At 39.6% G+C, this 11,202-nt stretch overlaps 1 protein-coding gene across 1 annotated transcript; it reads left to right on the top strand.

The window, feature by feature from the left end:
* The first annotated feature begins 312 nt into the window (after positions 1–312).
* nkx3-2 (NK3 homeobox 2) lies at positions 313–8,771 on the top strand. The gene is made up of 2 exons (XM_002940741.5): positions 313–1,259; positions 7,398–8,771. The coding sequence occupies exons 1-2, from the start codon at positions 722–724 to the stop codon at positions 7,847–7,849; spliced, it is 990 nt and encodes a 329-aa protein (XP_002940787.1). The 5' UTR covers positions 313–721; the 3' UTR covers positions 7,850–8,771.
* The last annotated feature ends 2,431 nt before the right edge of the window (positions 8,772–11,202 follow it).

Below are 11,202 nucleotides of genomic sequence, written 5' to 3'. Positions count from 1 at the left end.
CAGAACACTCAGCCCTGTATGTTCCCTATCCTGACTTTATATTTTATTAAGAACAGATAGGAGGGACGGCTATCAGCACAGCTGTGACTCCACTACAAATCGTTCCAATGTTCTATTTCGTTGCTATGTAAATAAACAGATAACGATCTCTGGGAGAAGAGGGACTGCTGCTCCATGACTAGAAAGGGTTAAAATGTCATCCTCCTCCAGACTCACTCTAATTTCAACATTCCCCACAGGAGAGCAACCAATGAGCTGCCTCAGTAGTTCAGGATTTAACCAATAGGAGTGCTGTGACTGCAGCTGTCACTCACAGGTGAGAGGGAAGAGGGAGAGGGGCTGTGCAGGCTGCAGCATCTCATGCCAGGGATCCAGCGGCACAGAGCTCAGCCTGTGGCTCTTGCACATTGTCAGCACCAACCATTGCCTTCACTTCTTGCTACAGTAATTACCGGTCCTGGAAGAAGACTTACTTCAGGAATCACTTACCTGATCTGTCAGACTTGCAAGTTGACATCCCTACAGTTTGTCAGTCACATAGACAGTGAGCGCTTGTGCCAGCCCTGCAATCTGCCAGAGTTGCTGCCAATCCCACCGCGTGCCTGACCCACAGGCTGTCACACCAGGGAGTGGGCTACAAGAGACTGTGGCTTGTCCTTAATGAAACCTGTGGATCAGTAGATTTGCCAAGAGACACTGGTCTTTGCACCCGGGTCCCTTTATGTTCAGAGGCCCACTGGATACCCCCTGGGCAGCCGATGTTCCCCCCAGTGGCCCACACAGGATCAAGGCTGGCCGCTCTGCCCTGCTAGTGCCTATCTTGGGATCCATTTGGGGAGCTTGGTGCCCAGAGCCAGGAGCCACCCGGTGCCGGACACTGGATCCGATGGCAGCTGTGCGAAGCTCGGGCAGCCTGACCCCATTCTCCATACAGGCTATTCTGAACAGGAAAGAGGAGCGTGCCCGCACCTTCCCCAGGCTGGGCTCCGCAGTCTCTCCCGCCTGTTGCTGGAGGATCTTTGGGGAGACAGAGGCAGATGGACTGGGCTCCCTTTGCGGAGGGACACCTGGGACAGGAGCCGGAGGAGAGCCAGCCGGGTGGGATTCAGACTCTGCCCTGAGTGAGGAGGGAGAACTGGGGAGGCCGGGGGACACCGGGGAGAGGAAGAAGCAGAGGCCGCTGGAGGCCAGAACCAAGGGGGAGGATGAGGAGGAAACCCCAGGCTGCAGCGACTGTGAGATAGGAGCAGGCGTCCCAGGTACTGGGGAGGGGAAGCTGTAACTTCCATAATATATCTTAGATAGGATATCTATGGCAGAATATATATATACATATACATATAAAGTTCTGTCTGGCTATCCACGTATTTGTAAGTCTGACTACTTGCCTATCTGTCTTCGTCTTTTATATATTTAGTTTTATATTAAACTTTCTTATCTTCCTCTCTCGAGCTCTGTCCATCTGTCTAGCTGATTATTCTTCAGACTATCAAGCTAGCTGTCTATCTATCACACATCCATTGATCCAACTATTACTCTATATATTTTTTATTCCTATATTTAGTACCCCCCCTTTCTATACACACACACACACACATATATATATATATATATATATATATAATCTCAGTATTTCTGTTTCTAGAGAATGTGTAATATCCTTTGCTTTTATGCTATAATTTAATTTATCTATCTATCTATCAATCATATATCCATTTATCTGACTATTGCTCTATATATTTTTTTATTCCTACATTTTTTTTATTTCTTTCTCTATATACACAAACGCACACACACACACACACATATATATATATATATATATATATATATATATATATATATATATATATATATATATAATATTTCCCATCTCAGTTATATCTCAGAGAATATGTATTATCTTTTGCTTATAACTATTATCTTTTAGTTATCATCTATCTACCTATCAAATATCTATCTATATATCTATCTCTCTTTCTGAAACTATTAATTATTACCCATGTATGACTGCCTTTATGCTTGAGATATGTAACACTATTATTAGGCACATTATGTATAACGTAACCTAGTGAATTAGCAAGCAGGGCTCTGGAAATGTTATTATTATTATATTTAGTAAGTCAGTAATTTGCACATGGAGCAAATTCTATCTGCTCTTTAGAATGAGGTCTCATTGCCAGAATATTCAGGCTGGAGGTGTTATAACCCATCCCAGATTATTATCATTATTAATAAGCACAGTTTTACTTATACTTTTATTATTTATAATCACACAATTCAATCATAATAGTAATTCATATTATCCTTATTGGTAGTACGATAGTAGTAAGTTCCATGTTTGTTATTGCATTAATGCTGCAGCTCAGAGTGGTAGAAGGAAAGAAGCTGCCCAATAAAACTGATCTTGTCCCCTTATTTCCCTATGTGTTAGCACTCGCAATTTGGGGACGGGTCCCAGGGAATCAGAATGGATAGACTTTCTATAACCAGGCAAAAGTGTCTATTTTGGGTGTAGCAGATGCCCCCCTGTATCTCTATCTATAGTATTATCTTAATAATAAGATTAGCCCTGCACCGTATTCCTAAAAGAAAACTTTAGCATTTCCGGGGAGAGTTGGTTCCTAGGCAGGAATAACACAATCTGGTCTGATGTCGTAAAATTCCTGCAACTTTATTCCGTACAGCCCATTTCTTTTTTCTAAAGATACTGGCACGGATATTTAACAAGGCAGCAAATAATATAAATTCATCTCCACGATATGGAAATATTATTTCACTCTTGTTTGTGGTGCATTGACCCACTGTCACATTGCTTTGTACTTTCCTTGTTGTAGAGGGCACCAAAAAATGAACAAATTGCTATTACAAATTAAACACTTCCATTTGATTACTGGGAAAAAAGATATATAAACATATATAAATACTATATACTTGGTACTAGAATTACAATACATTACAAATAAAAATAATGGAGTTATTTGTTAAAATTCCATGTCAGACTAAAATTGTTCCAAATTCCATGGCACCATGGACTTTTTAGTTTAAACATTTATTTTATTGTATATACAGTATATATATATATATATATATATACCTATAAACAGGACCAGAACACCATTTCACAGCAATTCTTCTATTTATTCATTCACCGTGCGTTCCAACGTTTCGGTCCCTCCTGGGACCTTTATCAAGGACATTGTGCAAGTGAATACAAACTTAAGTAATATATATAATATTTATATATATTGGTAGCGCTGATCTGAGATATTATAAAATATATCTATTTATTATGCCCTGTTGTCTGTGATATTTTTTTTTAAAGGAAACTGATATCAAAAATAATTTTTATTTGGGGGGAAATGATTTATTAATTAGCAAACTATTTTAATACGGATGTACATACAGGCATACATGTATGCGTGCAAAATATACCTGTAGTTACAGTTTTATTAATCAGTTACATTAATATACTCTAAAATATCCTAGGCCACGACGGTTAAAACTCAATCCTTAAATATAAGGCAGTATTTGTTTATTAATTAATAGGCCAATCACATGACTTTTTCAATCACTGATATATTTAGCGCATATATTTGATTTTGCATTTATTGGCTCGGCATATTGTTATTATTATTAAGGCATATTTATAAATCTCTGACATATTCCGCAGTGCCGTACAGGGTGTATAAAGCACACAGATTACACACAAGAAGCGATCGGTATGGGAAGTAAAGAGTTCACAGGGACAAGAGAAAGGGATTTGGGCTCTGTTTGTGAAGTTTCCGGCCCCTGTATGACAATGAGTATAATATACAGAATGAAGATTTAATTAAGACTGATTTACAGTGGATATTTGGGGCTCCCCATGGGGGCCCACCGTCCCGCAGGATACATTAGTAATTAGCTGCTCGCTGCTCTGTGAGTGACAAAAGGAACAGAAGTCAGTGGGAGCGGGGTCCTGGGAGGGATAACCTCTGCCCTTTATCCCTATGAAATATTACCTTTCTCTAAGCAGAATTAACATCTGACCTACACTGGTGTGAGTGGTCTGGGCAAATTATCTGATTATTATATAACTGCTTCTAATACACCGGGACAGACTTTTGTCACAAGTGAGAGCGCCGACACCTCACAGTGGGGAGTAACCCTTGTCCTGCCAACAGATAATGAGATTAACAAAAACAACATAGTTGTAAAGCACCAGCGAGTTCCTTTACAAGGATTAACTAACCAGGGTTAGAGAAAAAAAAAACAGGAAGGTTATAGGGCCCTACCGAAAAGAGCTTACGCTCTAAAGAGATGGAGAACATTTTACAAATAAGTGGTTAAAAATATAAGAATGTACTGTAGAACTACCCAGCACTCTGAGATTGTTTCTATTACGTTTTATTTGTTATATGTGTGTCTGGGAGAAGATGAGTGTGAATATATTCCATGGGTGTGTTAACATGTGATATACTTGTGTAAGGATTTGTTATTTGTGTAAGTGTGTGTAGTACTTTATGTGTAATATAGTATGTGCATGTGTGTGTGTTATAGTCTGTTATGTCTTATATAGTATGTGTATGTGTGTGTGTTATAGTCTGTTATGTGTTATGTAGTATGTGTGTGTGTTATGGTCTGTTATGTGTTATATAGTATGTGTATGTGTGTGTGTTATAGTCGGTTATGTGTTATATAGTATGTGTATGTGTGTGTGTGTTTTTGTCTGTTATGTGTTATATAGTATGTGTATGTGTGTGTGTTATAGTCGGTTATGTGTTATATAGTATGTGTATGTGTGTGTGTTATAGTCTGTTATGTGTTATATAGTATGTGTATGTGTGTGTGTGTTATAGTCTGTTATGTGTTATATAGTACGAGTGTGTGTGAGTAAGAGCACAGAGAGAGAGAGTGTGTGCATTTGTGCGAGAGAAAGGGATCACACTGATACGCACGTAGAACTGTACAGAACGTGGCAGAGGTTTCTAACCCTCCGAGAAAGGGAATTACAGAGCCAGGCTAGTGTTTCCAACTATTGTTCCTTTTTCTTTCCTCCTATCTGATGTGCAGTGAGTACAGACTACAACCAAGTACAATAACAACAATTAAAAAATAATATATCCAGGGCGCTGAGCAGGAACTTCTTCATATGAATAGATTTGTTGGGAATTATTTGTATATATTTATATATATATATATATATATATATATATATATATATATATATATATATATATATATATATATATACATATTATGTATTATATTATATATAATACAAACCACAGGCAGTATCACACAAGAAAATGTTTATTTGGTGCACAAAATAATAAAATAGTAATAATAAATAAAATATGCACGATACCATAGGGTAGATTTTCATTTATCATGAAATAAAGTTTTTAGCAGAATGAAGTCTAAACCAATGGAACTTGCTGAGTTTTCTTGAAACTGCGGAACTGAAGAAGCCGCTCGGATGAGTGGTGAAATGTTTTCAAGAAAACTCAGCGAATCCCATTGCTTTAGACTTAATTCTACTAAATATCATACCTGGTACATGGTATAAATTTTTGGATTCATTGATGATTGTTTTGTGCACCAAATAAACGTGTTCGTGCGTGATACTGCCTGTGTATTGCTTATTCAGAGCCCAGGGCAGTACGTGGCACACATATAAGGTGGCTTACTCTTAAGTATTTGCCTTAACTGATTGTTGCATTATTTCAACATACATAATTTAACCACTTAGCTGCCATCTACATGACGGAACCTGATTGTTAGCGCCGTAGAAGTTACGCTTCTGGGTTTTTCTTTGATCTCCGCTGCGCCACGTGTTTACTGGCAACATGAAAATCATCATTTAAGGATTAGGGTATTAAGGAAAGTTATCGCCTGTTTAAATGTTAATGAAGTTAATCATGTGAAAGTAAAGGAGAACAAAAGGTACACATTATCCAGACGGGGTCCTCTGCTCTGGCCCCCCCCCCCCCCACCCTGCGGCTGCAGCAAGGGAACCCACCAGGATGTGGCCCTAATTCTCTGTACTGATGCTGAAAATGCAAAGGTTGGTGGCTGCCATGACAGGATCCTTGACTTTGGATTCTTTGCTATTAGGTGGTGATTGGTAACCAGGAGCATGTATTCTCCGAGCAAGGAATATATCAGATTTAAAGAGGTTGTTTTACCTTTTTTTAGTATGATGTACAGAGTACTAATTTGAGATAAGTTGTAATTGGTCTTCATTTTTTATCACTTGCAGTTTTTTTTATTTATTCAGCTTTTTGTTCAGCAGCTTTTGGAATTTCAGAAGCTCTCTGATTGCTAGAGTCCGATTTAACTTAGCAACCGGGTAGTGGTGAAATATGAACAGAGGAGTCCTAAATAGAAAGATAAGTAATATATATATGTAACACTAACAATAAAAGTTTAGCCTCGCAGAGCAATAGCTTTTTTACTGCTGGGGTCAGTGACCCCCATTTGAAAGCTGGAAAGTGTGAAAAGAGAAAGGCAAATAATTAAAAAACTATAACAGATGCAAAATAAAGACCAATTGGAAAGTTGCTAAGAAAAGGCCATTCTATAATGTAGTAAAAGTTACAAAACTCCTTTAAGTGTTCATGCCCAGTCGCCCCCATGGAACAGAAGTAAAGACACCAGTCATTGGTGCTGCTAATCTCACTGTGCAGCTTTGTATTTTCAGCATTGGTTTGGGGGGCACAGCCGGTCAGGGGGTGTCCTTTCTGTGCCTGAGGAGAGGGAAGGGGGCCCAGTGCTCTGGTTAAAGTTTGACTTTGTTGTTCTTTACATTTTTTTTTCTTCTTTAACATTTTCAGTAGTTTTAAAAATCCACAGCCACAGGTCTGTCTTCCTTCGCAATGTGTTATGGGCTTACATAACCCCTGAGTTCTTACTTTCATTAGTTGCTGCCTCTGTGAGTAGAAAAGCCCCCCTTGGCCCCCCACTTGAAGGAAAGCGGAGGTCTCTGCGAGAGTTGCTGCTCCCTGAGTGAAAGGGAGAAGCGCAGCTTGGAGAGCGCAAGGCTTTGCTGCTGACGGAGACACAGCAGCTTCTGAGAGCGAGAACTGAATTTCTCTGCAGTGTGTGATTGGCAATAATGTTATCAGCAGAGCAATTTATAACAGAGCACATTGAAAGAAGACTGACAGTGTATGGCTTAACCCTCTCTGTGCTGCACTGGTGTAATTAAAAAGCCACTGAAATTCTAAGAGTAGGTTCAGAAATCACCTGATATCAACTAATCTACTGACAATTTTAAGTTATTTTATGATAAACTACATTCCTAAATGCTAATTGATTAATAATTATACCTCACCGCTATAACTATATTAAGAGATTTATAGCATACCATTAACACTAACCGTGCCTCTTCTTTCTACCTTGCCCTTCTTCAGATCCCAGCCCCCCAGATGAGGACCCCAAGTGTGAGCAGCTGATGCTGGAACCCCCCAAGCAGAGAAAGAAGCGCTCCCGGGCTGCATTCTCTCATGCCCAGGTTTTCGAGCTAGAGAGACGCTTCAACCACCAGCGATACCTGTCCGGGCCCGAGCGGGCCGACCTGGCTGCCTCCCTTAAGCTAACAGAAACCCAGGTGAAGATATGGTTCCAAAACAGGCGCTACAAGACCAAGCGCAGGCAGATGGCCGCTGACCTTCTTGCTGCAGCCCCTGCAGCAAAGAAAGTAGCTGTGAAAGTGCTGGTGAGGGACGATCAGAGACAATACCAGCCTGGGGAAGTCCTGCGCCCCTCACTGCTTCCCCTTCAGACCCCCTACTTCTACCCTTATTACTGCGCCCTGCCTGGCTGGACACTCTCAGCAGCTGCCTGCAGTGGGGGGACTCCATAAGCAAGGTGGGCTTCATATGATCACCCCCGCCTTGGCACCCTTGGGGCTTGAATACTGACTTTTCTCTTTAATTCTGCACCAGCAAAACTGTGACCAAAAAGGATTTAATCAATTGCAGACTTTGTCCATGGTATCCATGTTGTCTATATGCCGTATAGGTTTTATATCTATATTATAGCGCCTTATATTCTCTATGGAATGACTATGCTTTCTGGGCAAGTTGAGGGGCCTATGGAAGGAGATCCCAAGTTTGGACTCTGGGTGGCCCCCGCTGACTGCATGGGGCTGTTTATAGGTTCCCTGGGTGTCCAGGGCTATGAATGTACAGTACAGAGCTTCCTTATCGCTTTGCCATTCCTCCCTTCCTTACCCTCTGCATCATCCATGTGGTCGATGATCACTTAGGTAGCAATCCCAAGGGATATCCCATGTTGGGGTGGGGAGGTAAGACATTTCTAGCACTTTCATGCTCTTGCAACCTGTGGCCCTTTATCTGCGTGTATAAGTCTCTGCATTCCTAGACAGTTAGGAATTGTAGTCCGACTACAAATGGGGGGCCACAGAATGGATAAGTCCAGTAGAGATACTTCCCAACATGCATCACGGTTTTATCTCTGCTTGACTCAGTGCCTTTCCCAGAAACCGTGTAGGCATCTGCTTCATCGTTGCCTTATTTTTTAACACAAGAAGCAATCCTTTTATAATCTTGCAGTTTGTAGATTCATACGAATCTGGCACTGTGGCCTAAGCTACATTATGTACTTTTCCAATGAAATTGTGAATATGAATTTTTTTAATACTTTGTTTTTTTTTTCTAATTTATAAAGTATAGTTTAACTAAGAAACTTATTGTGTCTTTCTTTTCCTAAAGTGTTAACTATTTAGGGGCTCGGCAATATTTAGGTACACTTCCATTGTGGGACTTGCAGAGAAAGGGTTAACCTAGTATCGTTTATGTGCTCCGTGCATTAACGCCTGTGATGTCTTATATGCTAAAAATCCTACAGTCGACTCCCTGTGATCCTGGGTGATACCACTTCTCTATGCAGATTATTTCGAGGCAGCCGTAACTGAGCAAAGAGAGGGTTAACTGGTGCCATGTTGGACTCAGGAGACCTCAGTAAATGGCAGGAATAATTTGGCTGCCGCTGCAGCTCTTCAGTTTCCCTCTCTCCCAGCAAAGTGTAAAGTCAACTATAAACCGACACTGATATTTTGAATGTGTAAAGTGTAAAAAAAAAAAAAGGTTTCTCCTTTTTTTTATTTTTCAGGATAAAAATAATAATTTTATTGCCAGGAAACAAGTTTCACTGTTAAGTGTTGAGGAATGTGCGTGGGCCTGAAGCTACTGCTTATGTCCAAGGAAGTGTTTAGAGATGCACTTTAATGGTGAGCACAACCCCTCGCTATCTCGGCACAGAGCTGCACATCTAGCGGTCGGCTCCCATACGTGGCTCTTTGTGTGCTGGGTTATATGCTGATGGAGCATTAGAAGCAGGGTAAGAAGAGAAATTGCTTATTTATGGATACATTTATGGGACCTGTTATCCAGAATGCTCGGGACCTGGGGTTTTCAAGGTAAGGGGTCTTTCTGCAATTTGGATCTCCATACCTTAAGTCTGCTAAAAAACAATTTAATCACTAAATAAACCCAATAGGACTCTTTTGCCACCAATAAGGATTCACTATATTTTAGGATTAAGTAAAAGGTGCTGTTTTATTATTAAAGAGAATAAGAAAACATTTTTAACATTTTTCACTAATTGATTAAAATGGAGTCAATAGGAGACAGGCTTCCCATAATTTAGGGCTTTCTGGATAATGGGTTTCTGGAAAATGGATTCCAAACCTGTATATAAGTATCAAATCATTTTCATTTTACAGTTATATTTTTAATATCCTGGGAATTCTTACATTTATTGATTTGGGTTGATCACTGGGGCCTACAACTAAAATAAGGGAGTACAGGTGTGGGACCTGTTATCTAGAATTCTCAGGGCCTGTTTTTTTCCGGATAAGGGGTCCTTCCATAATTTGGAAATCCATACCTTATGTCTACTAAAAAATAATAGAAATATTATTTAAACCCAATTTGTTTTTTCCTTCAATAAGGATTAGTTATATATTAAATAATTTTTCGATTAAGATGGAGTCTATGGTAGTTGCCCTTCCCGTAATTCGGAACTTTCTGGATAATGGATTCCAAACCTGTATATCTAAATTTATATATATAAATAGTTACTAACCATATACATTAAGGCAGCTAACCTAGCACTATATTAAACATAATCCACTAGACACCCAACCAAGGCACTCTGGGCTTAGAGATACAAACCTACTCATTGCTGTCTGAGTCTCATCAGACAGCACCCCCAGGGCCGTTCATTTGGACTAAAGCATATTGTCCTGTCTGCATTACAGATGCCCCAAATTGACAATGCCCTGCCTACATATTCAGTAAACCCTAGGGTCCCTAAAATTAAAGAGAGCTGTGGAGGTGAAACCCTGCCATTAGCAGTTATAACTCCTATAGTCCCTTTTGGAAATGTCATTACTGAAATCAGATACATTTTCATCGCATTTTGTCTCCAGACAAAGAGGCCTAACCAGAACAAATAAGAATGCAATGTATTGGCCTGGCCTACAAGGAAGGAGAGCAGTAAAATACTGGTAATAAACAGGCGCAGTAATTGTTACAGAACAGGAAAGGCCATCTATCATAGACTCCAATATAAGCAAATAATTTTAATTTTTAAAAATGATTTCCTTTTTCTCTGTAATAATAAAACAGTACCTTGTACTTGATCCCAACTAAGATATAATTACCCCTTATTGGGGCAGAACAGCCCTATTGGGTTTATTTAATGGTTAAATGATTCCCTTTTCTCTGTAATAATAAAACAGTACCTGTACTTGATCCCAACTAAGATATAATTACCCCTTATTGGGGGCAGAACAGCCCTATTGGGTTTATTTAATGGTTAAATGATTCCCTTTTCTCTGTAATAATAAAACAGTACCTGTACTTGATCCCAACTAAGATATAATTAATCCTTATTGGAGGCAAACCAAGCCTATGGGGTTTATTCAATATTTAAATTAATTTTAGCAGATTTAAGTTATAGAGATTTAAATTACGGAAAGATCCCTTATCCAGAAAACCCCAGGTCCCAAGGATTCTGGATAACAGGTTCCATACCTGTAATAGTTACATACAGTTTTTGTATCAGGCACAGTAGGATATTTACAGTATGGCAACTTGTCTTAGTGGGGAATCCTGAGATAGAATTCCTGATCTTACTGGGAATTAGGGATCAATAGCAGTTGGGGAGCCAGTATTCAAGTATTCAAGT

This window comes from Xenopus tropicalis, chromosome 1, assembly GCF_000004195.4.
Source record: "Xenopus tropicalis strain Nigerian chromosome 1, UCB_Xtro_10.0, whole genome shotgun sequence".
Taxonomy (NCBI): Eukaryota; Metazoa; Chordata; class Amphibia; order Anura; family Pipidae; genus Xenopus; species Xenopus tropicalis.
The sequence above is the reverse complement of the archived record's forward strand: the minus strand, read 5'-3'. Positions and strand labels throughout refer to the sequence as shown.

Excerpts from the sequence above, each read along its gene's own strand:
- nkx3-2 (XM_002940741.5), top strand. The coding sequence starts at position 722 with ATGTTCAGAGGCCCACTGGATACCCCCTGGGCAGCCGATGTTCCCCCC. Across the intron at positions 1,260-7,397 it reads GATAGGAGCAGGCGTCCCAG|ATCCCAGCCCCCCAGATGAG; the intron begins GTACTGGGGAGG and ends GCCCTTCTTCAG.